General features: G+C 40.2%; 2 protein-coding genes across 6 annotated transcripts in view; one reads left to right on the top strand and one right to left on the bottom strand.

The window, feature by feature from the left end:
- Positions 1 to 256: 256 nt before the first annotated feature.
- On the bottom strand, positions 257 to 20241 carry TRAPPC13 (trafficking protein particle complex subunit 13). Of its 4 annotated transcripts, none has more exons than XM_080972951.1 (13): positions 20101 to 20241; positions 15207 to 15275; positions 14055 to 14154; positions 12510 to 12594; positions 11934 to 12061; positions 11425 to 11497; positions 9630 to 9674; positions 7722 to 7739; positions 3969 to 4102; positions 2910 to 3108; positions 1485 to 1585; positions 688 to 838; positions 257 to 368 (listed from the first exon to the last, which is right to left on the bottom strand). In XM_080972951.1, exons 1-13 carry the CDS (start codon positions 20144 to 20146, stop codon positions 264 to 266), a joined length of 1254 nt encoding a protein of 417 aa, XP_080829077.1. In that variant the 5' UTR covers positions 20147 to 20241; the 3' UTR covers positions 257 to 263. The 4 variants fall into 4 exon arrangements, with proteins under 4 accessions (XP_080829077.1, XP_080829078.1, XP_080829079.1 ...); XM_080972952.1 differs by having other exon boundaries at positions 688 to 835; XM_080972953.1 differs by lacking the exon at positions 7722 to 7739.
- TRIM23 (tripartite motif containing 23) overlaps positions 20117 to 20929 on the top strand; it is a gene marked incomplete at its 5' end in the record, with an annotated part of 14357 nt that continues 13544 nt past the window's right edge. The window contains one exon of one of the 2 annotated variants that reach the window (XM_080972651.1): positions 20117 to 20533. In XM_080972651.1, the coding sequence (XP_080828777.1) occupies positions 20117 to 20533 (417 nt within the window). The other variant, XM_080972652.1, reaches the window with a different exon arrangement.

The following is a 20929-nucleotide window of genomic DNA, read 5'->3' as shown; positions in this document are numbered from 1 at the left end:
GTTGCAAGTATCATTAAATGAGTTAAACAAGTAATAATTAGGGCAGCTGCATAATTGGACTAAGGGCTTTATTTCCAAATAGTTTAAAATACATATGGTTGGCTCTTCACAAATAAACTGTTTTTTAAAAACATTCCAAGGATGCCAGATTGAATTCCAAAGGGGCAGTTAAATAAAGAAATTCTTCTTTGGATTGCAGATACTGCCAGAGGGTTGGGTCCAAAAACCAAAATAGGAAATATTAAAACAAAAAGGGTTCACTTTCAGTTTTCTTTTATTTTGGAAGAAACTACACAGACTTGTGCAATATCATCATACTCGTACGTTCTCTTCAGAAAGGTGTCTGTTAATCTCAAGCCAGAGACAGTCTAAAATGAAAGGGGGAGAAAAAAGGATCGACAATGTGAAACGTAACAGGCTTCTGAACTGGTCGTAAGAGCCCTATAACTCAACAGTATCACCTTATATAGGTTATAAGGACCCCATGCCGCCATTCTTGGAAAGAAATTCCAGGGCAATTGGATTTTTCAGTTTCTCTCCATGGGTGGAGAAGGTGGTCTGCCCTTGAAAGGTCAAGGGACAGAGGAAAGGAAAACACCCCCCAGCCTTTTGCCCTACAGACACAAGCCCAACAGCTACTCCCTCCAACCCCACATAGGATTGCAATGCCCAAGCGGGAGATCTTACCTGTAGTCCCTGCACAGATGAAAGCAGCGTAAGTGTCAAGTGTAAGGATGAAGTTGGGTGCAGTTTGCCCAGCTGCCTTCCTGACACCCCACACCAGTGAATGGAATTAGTGTTGCACATTTCCAAAACCAGATCCATGGTTCTTTCACTGCTGGATGGAAAAGAATAATAAATTAACAGAGATCTCAATTTGTCTAAGGGCCAGTTCACACCAGTTCATGTGTTTTTCTTTTTCTTTGCTGCCTTCTTTCTATGGTTAGAAAGAAAAGGTTTCAGGGTGATGCATACGGTGGTTAAATCATTTAGTGCTTCCAACAAACCTGTGGCTTAGTAATTGCCCAACAGGAGCCAGCATGATAATTAAAACATGTATTTCTTTTAAATTCTGATTATTAAAATGGTTTAAAAATGAAGTCCTTATGTAATACAAATACACACATCTTTTTCAGCACATTGGACCAACTAGGTCACTGCCTCTCTCTCCTCTCCATCAATAAAAACCACAAATATTTTTGGAATTCTAAAATCTACTTTGTCCACTGTATCTCAGCAAGTGAGGGGCAAAATTATATATATCTAGGAATGTTCATTTAAAAAACAAACCATTTCCATCACCTTAAAAATAATTATATATTCCTGCAGTAAGGAAAACCTTGAATGCAAACAGTATTCTAATACATCTAAAACATTGGGTGAATTATCTCTACAAAACCTACCCCTTTGACTGGAAACGGTAAGCAGTTCAAACTACAATTCTTAAAAAATAGAGATGGCAGGAGGGGAAGTAATTTCATTACCTGCAGTTTGTTATTTTACATGTAATATCAAACGGTTCTTCCAGGTTTACAGTGTCCGGAATTGTCTCCAACGAAACCCTGACATCACCATAACCTGGAGCCTAAGAAAGCATTAAAAGTTTAGCAAGGTACACCCACACCGAAAGAGAGAAAGAGAGAGAGAGAGAGAGAGGGGGGGGGGGAGGGGGGGGATACGAGACAAGCAGTAGTACTAGAGTAGAAATGGCCATTGTGGTCCCCTTCCGATGGATTCCACTTTCTACCATCCTCAGCTATGGGCTATTGTGGCTAGGACTGATGGAAGTTATAATTCACAGCAACATCTGAAAGGCACTACAAGTGAATCGTAGGATGACATTCTGGAGAAGTATATGTAACATTACAAATTTCATGTTTATGCTGATGTACTTGGGAGTCCTCATATGGGTTTTTATGAACAGGAGCAACCTCAAACATCTTCAGAAAGAAAACATAAAAACTGAGATTTACAGTACAATTCTGGATATAAGTAAATTTTAAGATACAATTAAGATACAATTCTGCATTTAAGTAAGTTTTACCCACTGAGATTAAAGAACATGATTTAGGTGCATTAATTTCAATAGGTCTACTCTTGAGTAAAACCTCTACAGCCTTTTCTCCTTATGAGTGCACAAGCCACTGCTTTCAAGTAGTGTTGTATTTAACTATATGTTGATATTTAATTAAACAGGTTTTAGATCACTTTTTAGGCAAAGTTGCTTGGCAAAGCAGTTTACAACCACAGACAAATATTAATCCACAACATTCAGTAGTAAAACAAGTTAAGGCAGTCTCATCCCAGGAACATACAAGCCAGCGTAACAACAAAATACGGTAAGCCATCTAGTTCTCAAAGAGCAGCGTGAAACAGCCTTGAAATGAGTCAGGACACTGGTCAATCTAGTGCAGTCTTGTCAACACCGACCAAAAGCAGATTTCAGATGGGACGTTCACAGCTGTGCCTGTTGATGCCTGGGACCTTCTGCACGCAAAGCAGATGCTCTTATCACTGAGCTATGGTCATTCCCCAAATAATTAGCATTGGCCCCAAAGACCCTGATGAAAAAAACTGATGTAAACAAGGCATGTTTAAGCAAGGGAGGAAATATACCTGATCTCACTTGGAATCAAATTCCGTATTTGGGGTGGGGACCGCTGAAAAGAATCTGTTCTATGTTCCAGCAAAAGTGCTGTATATATATTTCTGGTCTTATAAACTGTAATATTAATGAGAACTTGAGAAGAATCCCGATGGATCACATCAAGGTCTATTTACTCCAATAATGTTTTTTCAATTTCTAAATTTTCCTCCCAACACCTGATATTCAGAGGTAAGCTGTATCTGCACAGGCTCTTCACTATTTCCCTTCTGTCTTTAAAGAGAGTCTTCTGAAAAATACTTACCATTCGTTGGAGCTGACTGGTTTGCAACCTTCCCCTTTCGCCCAAGTTTGTCTTCCATACTATATCAAGCTTTCCAATGACTGTCACACCTTTAATAACGCCAGCTTTCTCTGCAAACTCTTGCTTTGGTTTAAGACAGTAAAGATACTGTCGAGTATCCATAGGTTGCAGATACGTTCTTGAACCAAATGTTGACACACTGGAAGAGAAGGGGCAGGTTTACCTTAGCTTGTACCTCAAAATTGGACTTTTCGACAAAAATCCAGTGAATTGGCTATCAGATACAATTTTGGGTTGCCTTTTCAGTTAAGAAAGAAAGTAGCCTGCTTCCAGAAGTTTTAAGGAAATCAGGCTTAGCAGAGAAAAAAAATTAAAAGACAAGCAAGATAGCAAGATGTTTCTGCGAAAGTTTGGAAGGGAGGAATATAGAAATTTGGGGGGGGGGGGCCTCAAACTGGCTAGACCACCTATTTGCTACGCTACACTGGACTATATTCTACAGTAATCTTTCGATACAAATGGTGGTGATAGTTAAAAGAGTTCATAGAAAATGAATTGAGGTATATGCCAACGTTTTAAATTAAAAGCAAAAGTAGCAAGGTCATCAAGATACCACAGTAAGCAGTATGACACAAAATTATACAGTCGTACCTGTATAATAAATAAACCTGTATAACAGAATCTGTTCCGCAAGTCTGTTCAACTTCTGAAAACATTCGAAAACCAAGGTGAGGCTTCCTGCAGGAGCTTCCTGCACTCAACTGGAAGCCGCAGAAGCCGTGTCGGACATTCAGCTTCCCCAAAAAGTTGCAAACCAGAACACGTATTTCCGGGTTTGCGGGGTTTGAGAGCCAAGACGTTCGAGTCACAAGGCGTTCAAGAACCAAGGTACGACTGTACTCTGGGCCCATAATACAAGGAACCACAGCAAAGAGTGTCCATTTGCAAGAACAGCTTCATCAGCGCACGTATAGCTTCAGTTATTGATACATGAAGATACAAGCACCATGATGCGTGACTGTAGCCAGTACAGTATGAAGAAGCAAAGAAGGCCCTTACCTGTCCTCACCTTGGTTGACTGCATTTAATTCTGCTACGTTGTACATAATAGAAGGTTCCAGTGACACCTTCTCCATGAACATTGGAGAGGTTGTGATATTCTGAATCTGAGCTTCCAAAAATACTTCATCAGTCTAAAAGAGCAGAGAAAACGCCTAAATAAAAAAACAATCTCAACTGACAAAATGCTCCAGCATCTCAAGTGTTTGAAAAACATTAAACCACAAACGCAGTTAGTTCATGCCTGAAAATCAAAAGTAACAGTCATTAAATGCGAGAAAAGTCTTTATCCCAACAGAGAGCAGTAGAAGCAAAAATGTTAGTCAACTGGAATAGTGCTGAACAATGGATTTGGGAAAACTTTGTCGTATTTTCCTATTCTAAGGTAGTGTCTATATGGCCTAAATGGGACTTGCAAGCTGAGCTCCAACGGTCCACTTCAATTCAGATTTTCTTTTAAAAGGAAAGAAATAACACTTTATAAATGTAAAATGAGTGCAATGCACAACAGACACATGCCATGCCAGATTAATGATGCACCAGGCTGCATACAAAGAAAATATTGTTAATGGGTGTTTTTTTAAGTGTATGAACTGTTACAGGGGTTTAGAGGCATGCTACACAAACTGTTCACATTGACCTAAGAACTGTTCTAGTCTCTGCTATAAACTTTCATAATGGCACAGAGCTTAATATTCTACTACCCCAACAACCTTATTTCTGGTTCTAAGACACCTAGTGTCTTTCCCATCTCAATAATTAAAGAACTTGATGCAATTATCAACTGCATGTCCCTTAACCGGGGACATGGTACAAACGTGATCTGCTTAAATGTCTCTGCAAGATCTCGGTCCTGCAAAGCAGTGTGACGTTTCTGGCAGTTCAAAGCTGCAATCAAAACCTGCTGACAATCAAAGGGATGCCTGCAGGGGAGGAACGATGGGAGCCACTCGATCAAAGGCTCCAACATCACATCTGATTACAGGCATGTGGAGGCTCTGTGTAAAATGGAAAATCCCATCAAGAAAAAGGGGCATACTTGGTTTTTGTAACTGAAAACAGGATAGCCCCATGCCTATTTTCCACCGTTTATCAAAAATTGAGTTGGAACTGGATTTTGAATGGTGGTGGCAAACTGTAAAACAATTCCAGCCTCTCACATTCGATGTTGTTTGGAGGGCCATCAAAAGACAATGGGTGGGTCAGACGTTAGCTTAGTTTTACAAGGTGGAGAAAGCCTCAGCCTCACATACTACTCCTTCCCTCTCCAGCAGCTTTCATTTCTGTTTTTGCAAACCTGGACCAATGGTCGTTGATTCTAAAAGCAAGCCACAATTTGTGAAGCTGGCTCATTTCAAACCACTGTAAGATTAGCCACAGTTTAGAATATTGTCTGATTCTTAAACAGTGGTTAATCTAAAACAGAATACTCCCTTTCAGGCTCTTTGCTGGGAGATCAGCAAACTTTTAGGTAAATTACCTATTAGACAAAATTCCTGGAGTCTCTTTGGCAGCGGAAAAATTCCTGTCAGTGGCTGAGAAGACCAGAAAGCAACAGGTGAATAGAGGTTTGATCTTTATTGTCCTAGAAATTGTCTTTCTGGGGTTATCATGTTATGCTGATGTCACCTAACACTATTAGATCTGTACTTTTGGTTAATTTTGGCCTATTATTTGTATTTAAAAAAAGGCAGTGCATGTTGTAAAATAGAAGCAACAGCTTCTGGTCTTCTTAGATTAGAGGGAGGGGAGTATTATGTATTCAAGCAAAACACCAATGACAAATAAAATTCAGTTATCTTGCTTTTAATTTTTTTAAAAAACCTTAAGTACTGGTACTATCGTGTCTTCTAGCACTAGGGATTTAATATTTTTCTACTCTTCTGAAAGAATATCCCATAAATCCATTGCTTACATCTTGTGTTTTCCAAATTTCCCATCAGTGTCTTTTAAAACAGCAACCACCAGAAATTTAGCAAGAGCCAAGTTGAGGGAAGAAAACAAAACCAAGCAGCATAATGAAAAAGCAAGGTAGCTTACAATGACGCAGGGGTTGATTAGTCTTACTCTCATGATTAGTCTCAATAGCATGATTCGATCAGAGCGCTTCACAGCAAATTTCCTGGATTATTATAGCACACACATTAAGATTTGAACTGCAATTACACCGTTAGAATCATTGCCACATGCATTCATAAATTTGAAGAGAGTTTTAATAAACATATAAAGAAAGATGTGAAATATCTTGTCTCTCTCCTCCCATCCAGTGTCTTCACAAAAACAGCAGATAACAGAAATGTTGCCATGATTTAATATGAAACAAGCCTACATGCAAGGCTCTGTGTACTTTTATACCACCAAACACAAGAAACACTACCAGGTAAAGACCACTATTCCAAATAGTGAAAAATATATAAATTACGTAAGGAAATTTGCACAACACATTGGAAGGAAAATAGGCACTAGCAGAATTTTGCGAAGTGCTATACTAGTCAATTAAATGATTTTTTTAAAAATTGCCTTTGAGGGCCAAACCCTCAAGAATGGTCTTTCCACGTATAAACCTACTTGGGACTCTTAAGATAACCCAAGGTCCTTCTCTGTGTGCTCCCATTTAAGAGATGCTAAGATGTTAGCAATGAGATAACAGGTCTTTCCAATGGCAGCCACCAGCTTGTGCAACACTCTCCCCAAGGAAGCTTGCATTTGATCTAGTAGGCTCTTCACACGTCATTGGAGGAGAGAAGATATTCTTGTTTACAATAGACTATTGGTGGATGTACATGGTTAGCATGCAGTGTTGCCTTAATGGATACATTTGCTATGTATTTTATTTTGCTTTGGCTATAAGTAAACTTGAGACTTCCTTAGATGTGGAAGTGATGAACAAATCTAATACTAGGCTTGTGTAAGAGATTTTATAGCCACTGAATTTCATTTCACTTGTTCACATGACATTCTAGCCAGTACTGTAAAAGCCCTTCTGAGAATGAAAAATCTTTCTGCATGAAGAAGGATAGATTGGCCTCCAACCCAATACCTTCAATTTAATGCAATTTCTTATACAACTTTAATTTTCTTTTTGCATAACTCATTCTGGCTTTGTGAATCATCAGACAGGCCCAGAACTATTCCAGACCATGACACCCCACTCTAGTCACTCATGACAAATCACACTTTCAGCATCAGAGACAACAGACCTCTGAATATGAGTTGCTGAGGTTCACAGCTGGGAAAGTACTATCATGTTCATGTCCTACTTGGGGGCTTTTCATAGGCATCTGGCTGGGCACTGTGAGAACAGAATGCTGAACTTTGGTCTGGTCCAGCAGAGCTGTTCTTATGTAAATAAATAAAACAAATGTTTCATAAGATTTGCAGAAAACTGAATTTTTGCCCAATGAAACATGTTGTGCTCCCAACAGAAATTGCAACAAAAATAGCCCGGCCCATGTGCTTTTGGAGCCTCAACAGTACGCCTCTAGGAATATCATTGTTGCTCTGTGGTCAACAATTAATTTCCTAGTCACAGTAGTTTACTGAAATATTTATTCAGTACAGAAGTCTGAACTGCAAAATACTGTTAAACAATGGATGCAAGGAGAGAGCTAGTATGGGGAGAAAGGGGAAACAAGCCAATATCTATGTGTACAAACATTGCTTTTCCATTATGTTTTCCAAATAATGTTAGTAACAGGCAGAAAGACAAACAGAAGACAAGCATACATATTTATAAATAATAAATAAAATTACCACAGAACTGAGGTCACTCTAATGGGAAAATAAAAAAGAAAACATTAGAGAAATTAGGGTTAAATGTTAAAGAAAAAAAGGAGGACAACTAAGTTTCAAATAAAATGCACCTTTCTGCATTTTTTTTGGTACTTTCTAAACAAGACAGCATTAGTAAGAGAGAAATGTAAACTGGCAATAAAAATGAAAGGCTCACTACTAAGAAATCTTATTTCGAAATAAGACCATGTCAGCATATGGTATAATGAAGAAATAAATTATGTGAAATGGCAAACACAGGGAGTGCACAATGAACACAATGGTAAACCAGTACATGCTCACAGAAGAAGTCCATTACTTGGCTGAATACTTCCATATGGGGGGAAAACTGAGGACCCGTTAATCTTACAAATACTCTATTAATGCACAATGTCTTAAATATGGGAAGGAAAGTTGTTTACTGATGACTCTCGGGTTTTAAATTGAGCCAGTCTGCATATTAACTGCATGTATTTATACATCATCCTATAACAAAAGCTCCCATTGTAATTAATAAGCTACAAGAAAATTGAAAGCACCATTGGAAAAGGACAAGTGCTAAATGCACCTCCCAATGAATTGCCTTTCTTCAAAAGCTTAATTCGGTACCATAACAACCTTTACATTTTTCAATCCCCCCACCCCCTTTATACTAGGTATCTTTAAATATTGTTTGGCCAACAACTCAGGGAATTACCAATCCCATCACGGGCACAAGTGCACTTGAAGAGCATCTCTGTCAGAGGCACTGTGCCTTTAAGACCCAAAGGTCTTTCTATAATTCATCAAGTTGCACCTATCTCAGGATGGAGATGCAGTGATGGGGAAATCCGCACCCGCTGCATTACTGTCACACAGACCTGACAAGTAATTCTACTCTGGCATACCACCTAGTATTAGTTTACTTAACATCAATAATGTCCGTTTTTAAATAAGGTAGCTGCCTTTTTGACTAAATCTGAACCACAAGTTTATCCAGTTGATAATGAAACAAATGTTTTTAAAATGGATTATAACTAAATATGCAGCCACATTTTCCCCAAATGGTGATGGCAATGACAAATGGATAGATTAAAGTGAGGAGGAGAGCAAGGTGTAGATTTGTACTCACCTGTTTTCCTCACCCTCGGCCAGGAAAGAGGGCAAGATCATTATATTTTTCCAAAGATGTAATAGCTAGGCAGCCATTTTCTATAGCTGGCATACAGAAATTTTATGCCAGAATCATAGAACTGTAGAGTTGGACAGGAAACTGAGGGTTACCCAGTTCAACTCCCTGCAATGCCGGAATCTCAACTAAAGCATCCCTGACAGAGGGCCGTCCAAGCTCTGCTTTAAAACCTCCAAGGAAGGAGAGTCCACCACTTTCTGATGGACTCTGTTCCACTGTTAGCATGCCCTTTGGGGTATTTTGTAGTTTCTTAGTAGCTTTTAACATACAACTTGGTTTATTATTTTTTTAAAAATAAAATACTGTAAGTACAGTTAAACAAATTCACTCCTTCACCTAGTTTTCAAACAATCCTTTCAGCTCTATTTTCCTAAGTTTATCTCCTCAGATTTTTGTCTTTTTCTATTTTGTGGCCATTCCAGCTAATAAAAAGTGCGTAAGGTCAAACTGCCAACACCTGTCAATTCTAAAAGACAAAAGATTAATATTATGTAGAAAGGAATAATTTAAAAATGCTTTGCCAGGTGAGAAAGTTCTGTTTATTTGTCTGGGTTTAACAGAACAGATAATGAAATGGGCCTATTATATCTCAAATGGGAGATCTAGATCTATAATCCTGAAAAAGAACCACCATTTTAATTCCCAATATAACAAGTTTTCACTAAGAGCCTCTTCAGAATTTTGGACACCAAGCACTAAATACAATATTCTGCATTTACCTCAGCATTGTAGAACTTTGTTTTCACATCTAGCGGTTTGAGGACCTGTTTGAAAAAAGAATAAATACTAAAGGGAGATTTATCAAACTCCTTCATCAGCACTAAGTACTACCTGTTTCTGAGTAATTCAAAAGTAAAGTTATTAACTTGCGTCCATATAAGCAAACCCCAAAGTTTACTTCAGTGGAAGAACCCAGCTTACACATCCCACTTTTTCTTTCCTATGTCTACAGACGCTTCCACATTTTGATCAGGTAAAAGGATTTTACAGTAGCATGGCAAAAAACCTCTCCCACAAAAGTTATTTTTATACCAGAGTGTCATATAGGTCACGATCATACTCTTTAATATAATGATGCATTTCAAAATTAGCAGTTTTAATTTCCACAAGCTTTAATTAAGAAATGCTGCTTTTTCCCAGCTTCTGCTGTTGGAAGGAAGTCAGCCAGTGGCCAATCAGCTGCAAGCAATTACACTATCAATTGCTGGCTAAGCTTTCTAATTAAAGGAGCAAAGCATATCAATTATCAGGTTTTATATACGCGACAAATAAATAAAATCTTTTCATTTGCATATCAGCGATTCTGACCCTGAAATCAAGACAGACTGCAAATAGACTTAAATTATTCTTCTTAAATAATTTGTTTGCATGCCACTTTAATGCAAGAGTTTCACCTTTAAATCATAGTGAAGTATATGGAAATACTTGTGCATGTTACTAAAAACAGAGGTGCTTTGCTCCTTCCCTGCTCCTCCCGGAAACGAGAGCAAGAGACGAGAGGAGCACCTGCAGTTTCAGAAGCAAGCAGTAGCACTCTGCACCTTCACCTCCGGAACCATGCTGAAATTTAGCTATGTTTTCAACAAGGGTCACCTGTGGAGTAGCTACTGTTTAACTCTACGTTTGCTACCTGCCATATCTTCATGACTTTATGATTGGGCAACTATACCTTTGACAGATGTGGAACAGGCAGAAATTCAGCAGATGCCACTACCTTCATCTCTGCAAGTTCATGCTAGGAAAACTTCATGTCTTCATTTTTTGCACATTATGTAGCTGTTAAAAGGCACAGGAACCCCATATCCTTATGATACCTGATTCCTCTATGTACAGACACCTCACTCCTCAGAAGGTATTTTCTGTAATGCTGTTCTGGGGTTTCTACCCTAAAAGCCAAACTTCCAAATCAAAACTCTTCACTTGGTTATTTTTAAAGTTACCAGGAGAGGACCCAGATAAGGTTCCCCACTTCTAAACTCCGTGAGGTATTGGCATCCCTGGTTTCTGCAACTTTACCCATATCTACCTACCTACCTACCATCATCCATTCATTCATTCTGGATTAATTCCAATCTGTCTCTGACTTGGCTTACAGACAACTTGGTAGATGACCTATGATAAGGACTGGACTGACAGAGTATAGTGGACTGACAGAGTATAGAATCAGTGGCTACCGATTCTATTGACTTTCTGGGGTTCAACCTGGGAGACATGGTGCTACGATAGCTCTGGTCGTTTCTAGAGGGATGGACCTAGAAGGTGCTGCTGGGGGGACTTCTGATTCACATTACGGTACTAGCCTCTCTTGCACTTCACTTTGACGCTGATGCGAACTTGTACCGACAAACCCAACATTAAAAGAAACCTTAACAACAACTGCACCACCACCAAATTTGCCCCAGATAAATTCTGGAGAAAGCTGCAAGCACGGGCAGCATAGAAGAGACAGAGAGATAGAAAAGGGTTAGATATCTTCAATCACAGTCAACACTGCCAGCTATGTCAGCTTAATACCTGAAATTTGAAGAACTTTCTGAAGTACATCTTCTCACCTGTCTGTGTGGTGTAGCTTACCGCACACACTAAGCTGAAAGAGACAAATGATTCAGTGGGGTTTAACTAGTTTTCAGTCTTGCTTGTGTTTCCAGGTTGGGAGGAGAATGGGGAAATGGAGCAAATGATGCAAATTTGCAATTCATCTCCTTCAGAATTCTGAACATATTTGGCAATTTATTTATTTTTTACAGAATGGGAAAAACTAAATTAAGTTTACAAATGGTTTTAGACTACCAGAAGCATTTCTCTTAATGCAAGGTACCATTCCCCACGGGATCAACTGCAGCTCTCTGTGCCATATCCTATACTGTTCCAGGAGTTCCCCATATCTTTCGAAAGGCTTTTTTTGGAGTGAGGGAGACACACTGGGAAGGAGGGATTGGCAACAAGCAGGTGTCCTGCCTTTGGCAAGCTACCGTTAGATACAACCCTATGAATGGGGTGGGGGGGAGTATAATGTGTCTTACATGTGCGTTCCTATTTCCTTTACTTCATGGTGTATTACATCATCGATACAACAGTCTTGTTTGAGTTCTGCCACTGCAGCACTAGAGGCTGAAAGGTTTAAACGCTGCGAACTTGTCTGTAGATCAGCCTTGGAATTAAGAACAAAAAAACTCTTCAATAAAAGAGAGATTTAATTGTATTATTGAAAATGGTTTTTCATTGCTTTAACTGATTTTACATTCCATCTTCCCCAAGGCATTCATTAAAAATCTGGGCACTGTCCACTGAGAAGATGTGATGCCCAAGCATCCTGAAAGCTTAACATGTAATTGTAATGTTCTCTTGCACGATTGTGGTTGTACAGTAGAACTTTCCATTGGAATATACTTGGAACGGGTAAGAAAAGTGCAGAACAAACCTACTTTCACTGCCTCAAAAATATATAGCAAGCAAAAAGAATATGCCTTTACAATTTACCCTGTTACCTTTAGACACCCCCCATTGTTTTTGTTCAAAGTTTCCTTCAACTAGAAAAACGTTAACTGATTAATTACCTTAACAACACACTTAAAACTACTTGATAAGAACAAACATACCTTTACCAAAATATCTTTTACCACTTGGTGACTGTCATTATGTACACTGATGTAGCTGGAAAATGTCTCTCCTAAGAATATATTTCTGTTCAAGAAGGGAGGAGAAAAGAGAACTGTTAAAACCATTGCTTTGAATAAATCTCTAAAATCTATTATTGCCCACTTTTAACAACTGCATGGACTTCTGTTATTGTACCATGAAAGCCATACTTATAGAGTTCCATTTTTGCATCTTCTAGCATTGATGATATTGCATGCACAAGGCTCAAAACCTCTGAAGACAATCTTATGGTTTCAGTACAGTGGTACCTCAAGTTACATATGCTTCAGGTTACATACGCTTCAGGTTACAGACTCCGCTAACCCAGAATAGTGCTTCAGGTTAAGAACTTTGCTTCAGGATGAGAACAGAAATTGTGCTCTGGCGGCGAGGCGGCAGCAGGAGGCCCCATTAGCTAAAGTGGTGCTTCAGGTTAAGAACAGTTTCAGGTTAAGTACGGACCTCCGGAATGAATTCAGTACTTAACCCGAGGTACCACTGTACTTAACATAGTGCCTAAGCACAGCAGAGTGTTGACAAGAACAAACAAAATTAAAATAAGTAAGCTAGTCTGAGCTAGCTAAGGCACACAGCATGGATGTGTATATGAGTATGTTGTGCAGATTTTAAAAGGGAATTAGGCAGATTCATGTGTGGAAGATAAGGATAACATGATGGCTATATGAGACCTCCAGGTTCATAGGCAACGCCACTGCCTGGGGAATCAAGAATGGGAAAGAATTATTGTCCTTACATTCTGCTTGCAGGCTTTCCATAGCTATCTGATCGGTCACTGTGGGAAAGAGGATGGTGGACTAGATAGGTTTAGTCAAAAGCAGAAGGAATGTTCTTATATTCAAAATCATGGTCTGGTAGTTGCTAGCTTTATTTTTAACTCACCACCTCTGTTTAACAGTAAAGATCTCTTCATGCTTCATCCAATGACTGTTTACTCAGAGGTACCACTGATTCAAAGTTAGAAACCATAATAGATGGCTTCCTAACCCTGTAACGCAAGAGGTCCTTGGAAACGGTTTGTGGCAGAGGGAAATTAAGAATAATAATAGACATTATCCATAGGAAGGACAAGGAAGATAGGCTTAGGCCACAGTCCTAAGAGCAGGGGTCAGCAAGCTATTTCAGCCGTGGGCTGGTCCACCATCCCTCAGACCATGTGGTGGGCCGGATTATATTTGGGGAGGGAGAATGAACAAATTCCTATGCCTCACAAATAACCCAGAGATGCATTTTAAATAAAAACACACATTCTACTCATGTAAAAACACACTGATTCCCAGACCATCCAGAGGCCAGATTGAGAAGGAGGTTGGACCGCATCTGGCCCACGGACCTTAGATTGCCTACCCCTGCCTAAGAGCATTCTAAGTTGGAAGCAAGTACAACTGAAACCGCTGGTATTTACAATATTAGGACAGTTCTGCACAGGACTAGAGATCATAAAACAATTATCTCAACAAATCTACACATCTATATACAATTCTTACCCAAAATTCTGAGGCAAAGTCAACATTTCCCCAAGCATTAATGTTTCTGCTCCTTTTACTGTGGAAGGGTCATCTTTCATTAACTGGTTAAACAGATCTCCTGCAGTAATATAAAATTATATGTCAGGTCAACTATCTTGATATTTCTATATAAACTAATTAAATATTTTAATTGATTAGCCACTGGCTTTTAACTTATTTTAATATATTTTCATCTGAACATACAATTGAAAATAAATGTGAAGTGGCATTTGTGTTAGAAGGAAAGGACATTTAATCTTTTTGCCATACTAAATGGCAGAGTTCTAAACCAGCAACTCTAAGCAGTTTTGTAATATGTATAAATAGCGGTTTAAACAGACTTTTTGTAGTTCCGTGAATTTTATTGTTTCTTTAAAAAAAACAACCAATAAAAACCTTCAGCAGTAATTTATCTGCTATCTTTGGAAGGAAAAGCGACCCAGAAACTTCTTGGCAAACACTGGCTCCAGTTCTCATGAATTCTTGCAAGACCTGCTAGCTGAGATCTTCTGATTTTTGTTGTTGTTTTGAAAAGCTATCATTTCATGTCTCTCAGTTCTATGGGGTGTTGCAGGGAAAGCATTCCATGTGGGCATACATGGCAATAAATGAAGCAATGCCAAAAAAAGGAAAAGAAATTTTAAGTTTCTGTACTCTGGTTTGAAAAAGAAGGGATCTGAAATGTCCATGTGCTCCGCATAGTGGTGAACATCAATCATTCCACATTACTGAGTTTTTTGCTTGCTAGGACTGTACTAACACACCCACACTCCCACTATGCTGATGACTGGGGACTTAGGATGGTGCATAAGTGTGTTCCTACTGGCCTCTGCCAATGGAGAGAAACATGCAATAACCTGTACATTGTTAGCAGAAAAGTTTCCTACAGAACCCAGGTTTCATGAAGTATCGCAATTGCACTGGTTCACACACAGGCAAACTACTGGTCACAATCCCCGAGCTTTAACTTAACTACGATATTTGACACTGGTATTGTTCAGCAACACTCCACACATTCAAGTACAGTATTTTCAGGTATACACTGGCCTAACAACAAATCTAACAGCAGTGTGCCTCTATATGTAGATCTACCAGAGTTTGAGTATTATTTAATACCATAACAAATTTTACCTGGCAAGTCTCTCTCTTCACAGGTCACAGGAATATTGGTGAACAAAGTAGGTTTGGTCAGCCTCATTACTGTGAATTTAGAAAGCAAATTCCACATTAATCACACACCTCATCACCAGGACTTCACTAGAAGCTCAACATATTTAACTTCAAAATAAGAACCATAAGACCTGTTTGGATATTACCTTGTCCCTGGAATTCTGCCCAAGTTTTATGTATTTTGTTTGTTTGTACTGAGCACAAGAAAAGGAGATGAAATTGGGCTTAATGTGAAAACAACTAGAAATGCAGGAAGTGTTCATTCACACTGATACTTGAGCAAAGACAAAAAGCATGCATATCTATTTTTTAAAAATCTCACCAATATTTTAAAAAATGTTTTATGATAATTACAAAAATCATTTTAACAAAACACAATACTCATAACCACCTTCATCCTTATCCAACCATGTTGAGAGTACCATTTGTAAGCAGTTGTTTTGGTCCAGTTGACTCCCCCTAAGGCAGACTGGGGGGGGGGGGCGTGTCCAGTCAACTAAAGCTTTCCCCATTCATTCAAATGTAGATATTAAGGCTGTTTGCAGGCTTAAGATATTAAGCCTGCAAACTATCGATTGTAGACCCTCCAACTGTCCCTATTTTCCAGGGACAGTACTGGATTTACAGAAGCTGTCCCAATTTCTGATTTGATCCCAAAATGTCCTGCTTTTCCTTAGTATGTCCCAATTTTCATTATCCAACCCCTGAAGATAGCCCTCTACAGGGAAGCTTTTTAATGTTTAAAGTTTTATTATGTTTTTATATATGTTGGAAGCAGCCCACAGCTGCTGGGGCAACCCAGTCAGATGCTCAGGAAGAAGAAGAAGGAGGAGGAGGAGGAGGAGGAGGAGGAGGAGGAACAGGACATTCCTATTTTCATTGGAGAAATGTTGGAGGGTATGTGATTACAATAGAATTTGCTTACAAATGACCATGTTTAGATGGCATACATTTTCTAAGGGCTGCTAAGAACACAAAGAAGTCTTGCCTCTGTACAGAACATAATGGCCAATAGGACAACATTCTGCCTACTGCCGATGTGATTACAATCTATAGGAAGCAAAAATGTAGGCCAAACATACAAAAAGGGAAACAAATATATCAGCATGATGGGCTTCATAAAATTAAAGTTTAGAAATTAATACTCCAACACAGCAGCCTTTCTTTTTATTGTTCATTAATTTTAGACAAATCATTCCAAACAAATGTGGAAGGTCATTTCATTCATTGCATCAGGCTTACAAGGAGCATTCATTTTACAAGGGACATCTTCTTAAGTATTCACAGACTTTTTGAGAACTTAAAACAAAGCATAATCCAGTCTTGTAGAGATCAGTTTGCTTGAGATGTCCTGCTTTTTCCTCTAATTTTCTAGGACTCCATACGCTAATCAAAGTGTACACATATAGAGAACATGACTTACTATAGCTCAGAAGCATGAGTTATTTTTACGTGAGCAAAGAAATCTACAAGGAGGGCTTCTAATTTAAATAAAATGAAAAATGCCCAGGATTAGCTAATTACTCCCCTACTGCCCCCCCCCCCCCCGCACTACCACAGATTTTTTTCAAAAACATTGTAAGGCAACAAAGTGTATTTAAAATATAACATTTCACAGAAAGTAGCAATGCCTTGTTATAAAGCTACAGACTATGTATGATTCCATATTTGTGAACAAACAAATTTATTTTCCCCAAAAGGTTTAATTTTTCTCTAAGCTTGTTGGCAACATATTCACAGTACAGTATGTCACAGAAAACTGAAATCTGCCCTTCACATCTCTGGATCGTAGCATTACATGATGGCAGTTCATTGTGTTTGATCATCTTATTGAGCTCTACCCAAATGTCCTCCAACGTTTGAATACCAAATGTAGATGGTTCAATTATCCACTGGGCTCTATAGAATGCATGGAGCTTTAATTTGTCTAAAGTGCTCTGCAGTTCTCTAGATAAAGGAAGAATCTTGTCTTTGAGCTTAGAGTTGGGAAGAGACACACTCCAAGACCTTCTCAGCTTCTGCTTGCTGCTTGCTGTTTGCTTTTCCAAATTGCTAAAATTGTTTCTTTCATGCTCAGCTTGCAAACACTTCCCAGCTTTTACATCAGGATGGAATTCCTTAAGCCCTGCAGTACAGTCATAAGATGGGGAGCAGCAAGCAGTTTCTATGGCTGCAATATGTTGTTTTATTTGCTCTACTTCTTCACCAGAAATAACTGGAGCGATTCTTTTAGGTTTGAGGGGAAGTTGGCGCAAGTCATTTGGAAACCAGGGTATGAAACTTGGGAGCTTCCTAACAGGAAATTCTTTCAGTGCCTCTTCTGTGATTCTTTGCAATGCTGCAGGGTCCCTTTGCCATGCTCGATAGTGCAGAATCACCTCCATGCTTGTACAACAGGAATCCACATGTTCTTATTTTAAATGTTTCTTGGACAGCAGCTTCATCACTAATGATATAATTACTTAAAAGAATCTTTTCATGCCATGTGCTGTGCAGTTCAGAAGAAAACAGGACCTAGAGCAGAAGTATTGCAAGTAATAAGACACGCTAGCAGTTTTCCCACTAAAATTCACCATCATGTTGACGCAGTTATCGCTAGAAAAGGCTGTAGCAAGTGTAATGGGCTGCAAACGTATGCAGTTGGAAAACCAAACCACAACAGCACCCCCTCAGACTTATAGTTTTTTTGTTTCTGTCAGACATCTGGGTTTGCTAATTCAAACCAGAATGCTATATAAGTTTCTCCAATACAGAAATTAATCAAGTGAGATGGCCCTGCTGTAAGGGAGCTATGATACAGCACCAAATGTCTGAACTTCTGTGAGTGCCAAACACGTTGCCTTAAACATATATCTCGGCATTGCATAACTGTTTCCTTCCAACTCTAAAGCGGCTTCCCAATTGTGGAATGCCCTCCCCTCACGGACTCAGCTGATGCCAAGGCTGATCGGTTTTATGCATCATGTAGACATCCCTATCTGAGCAAGCATTTTGCTGGACTGGATAGGTTTTCTCATCCTCATGGTGTTGTGATATAAATCAGATTTATTGTTCTACTGGTTTGCTTTTTCAGATTGTTTATTTTTATTGCTAAACAAATAAATAGCAGTCACAGAAGGGGGAGAATCAGGAACAGGGGCTGCAGTGCGTGGGGGGGGGTTTAACCCTTTTACTTCCACACTGTGGCCCTGATGACAATTTCTTCACATACTGTTTGTCACAGGCAGGAAGCTTTCATGCAGTAGTAGTAGCTGTTGCTTATGACTCCTAAGAAGAAGGAAGGATAGCAGAGTTGGAATGTTACTATAGTAGGATAATAATTGAAAAAAGAGGAAGAGAAGCTGGGAGGACTGAAATTATTCATGTTCATGGTAACGTCAGAAGTGTATGCATGCACATAGGGTCACAATTTTAGACTGGATAGTGTTCCAAGTACCGTCTATGCTATTTGTGTTGTCACAGAGGAAAGTTCTCTCAGCCTTAGAAGCAGGAAGGATACTCCAATGACAACCATTCTTCCACAAATCTGCATCTTTGGGTCCTTACTTTGAAGGTCCCCCTTTTTTCTTGCATGCTCTGCAATTCTTTATAGAGCATTTACTCCACAATGTATATGTACTTTCTCTATTTAGTGTTCCTTGCTGGCAACTACAGAAATATATATTGCCATGAAATGTCTTTAAAGCATTTCTGCCTACAGAGGTGTATTGGGATTGTGCTTTGTAATGTTCATACACTCCACTTCGCCATAAGGAAATTATTTAAAAAGAGTTGCCTTTTTCAACAACTCATTATTTGTAAGAACTTGAGGGGATACTGGGACAGGAGATAGGAAGGGTTCTAATTTCAACAACTGCTTAGGTACTGGTCCCAATCAATGCACTCTCCACACATCCTTCACAGCTTTTATGGTACTCTTAGTGGCCATTTTTTCTCAGGAGAATGTTTCCATGTGGTAAACTCACACAACTGAGACTTCAAGGAAGCAGGTGAGAACTTGTTCTTCCATCTGAGGTTGCAGAAATGGGTTTGGTTTTTTCCTAAATACCGTAGCTTGTGTTGTGTTACAAAGAAAGGATATATATTGGAAGGATTAAGGGATTTCCTCTTTAGCAGCTGATTATATCTAAGGCTTGACAGATTTTTTTGATTTTTTTTAGTTCAAGGAAATGTTCCATTTTCTGGGAGCTGATGAGAAGATAACAGGCACCCCCTTTTTCAAAGCTCACTCCCGGAGCAGCTGTATAATATTGCAGCCCCGCTTGCTTTAGAAATGTTTACACACCACCCGTCTCTGAAAGCTTGTTCTGCACCAACATTGTCCCTCTTGATTCATAGCTGGGCAAGCGCAAGGAAGGCCTACCAACTGAAGATTTCGCAATGGATTTTGAGATGCAGTTCTTGCTTATACAAAACTGCACAAAAAACCAACACCCTACATCATTTCCTAGGGAAGCGATGATGTCCTTCTCTTTTAAAAGAAATCTGAAAACGTTGGGAGATTCCCCCTCCTGAGTGCACACTCTGGCTTGAACCAATGAGGCTGGATCTAGGGTCACTTTCCGAGCTCTTTATTCAACAACGTGCCCTGGCAGGTGGAATAAGGAACCGACCTTTTGAAAAGGATACCCCACTTCTCCTGCAAATTAGCTTTGGGCCACCAACCTGCCGATCCCTCTCAGGTTTAATTGCCTCAGACCCACCCGCTTTGGTCTCCTAAAAACAGCGGCCAAGGGAGCCGCCGCAGAAAAGAAGCGGGGCTGGATTCTCTCCTCCTCGTCCCTTGCAGGATTTGCTTTTCAGCTGCTAAGCCCCAGGCCAAATCCGAAGGAGCGGAGGAAGCGAGAGCGAGTACCTTTCAGGGCCAAGAGATGCTCCTGCTTGGGCTGGGTAACATCCATCGCCGCAGCCGCTCCCGGGCCTCTTCCTCCTTTACGGAATCAGCCGAGGCCAAACTTCCTCCGGCCGCGAACAAGAGGTTCTCTCCCCGGCTTTGGCCCGCTTCCTTCTCCCAGCTGTGCTCCTCGCAATGCAAGTCGCCTCCGCAATCGAGCCAGAAACTACAATCCCCAGCGTGCTCTTTGGATCGTCCGTATCGCCATAGGCGCCTCTGCTCGCTTTTATTTCCTGCACCGTGGAAAAGGCGAGCTGTCAAAGTGATGCATGATGGGAGCTGTAGTTTTTTTTTTAACGTCCCTCGGCGCCGCTATCATGGCGGCCAATGGCATAGTGGGAAACGGGGAGTGACAAGAAACGGACATGCGCAGTGCTTAGAAACCACAGACCGGGTTAAGATACGGGGAAAGCGACCTTGTTGTGTGTGTTTTGACGTTTGTCTCCTTTACCTACGGCTCTCTTTGGTGACGTAGGCGCGTAACCCCGCCCCGTCTCCAGGGGGGACACTCCGCTGTGGGAGCGGCGAAGGCAGCTTCTTCTTGGTCTTTCTCCTTCCTTCTCCAAGATGGCCGCGCTAGGTGTAAACAAGGTCGGGGCTAGTGCGGGGCTGGATGCCGGGAGCAGGCAGAGCCGGAGTCCGGCCGGGCCTGTGGTGAAGGTGAGCAGAGGGAGGCCGGGGGGGGGGGGCTTCCAAGCCGCCTTGGCGGAGCCCCCTCGCCGTTCGCTGTCTTGGGTGGGGGGCGGGAGGAAAGAGAGACAGAGCCCCCGCCCCCTTTGGGCTCCCGGTT

The sequence above is a fragment of the Podarcis pityusensis genome (assembly GCF_964106645.2).
Source record: "Podarcis pityusensis genome assembly, chromosome: 11".
Taxonomy (NCBI): domain Eukaryota; kingdom Metazoa; phylum Chordata; class Lepidosauria; order Squamata; family Lacertidae; genus Podarcis; species Podarcis pityusensis.
Note: the sequence above shows the minus strand (reverse complement) of the source record. Positions and strands in the feature narration are given on the sequence as shown.

Bases quoted from the DNA above. Each gene is read 5' to 3' on its own strand.
- TRAPPC13 (XM_080972951.1), bottom strand. From the start codon at position 20,146: ATGGATGTTACCCAGCCCAAGCAGGAGCATCTCTTGGCCCTGAAAG. The intron at 14,155-15,206 runs GTAAAATTTGTT...ATATTACTGCAG, and splicing joins TGAAGAGAGAGACTTGCCAG to GAGATCTGTTTAACCAGTTA. The intron at 12,062-12,509 runs GTATGTTTGTTC...CTTAATTCCAAG, and splicing joins TAAAAGATATTTTGGTAAAG to GCTGATCTACAGACAAGTTC.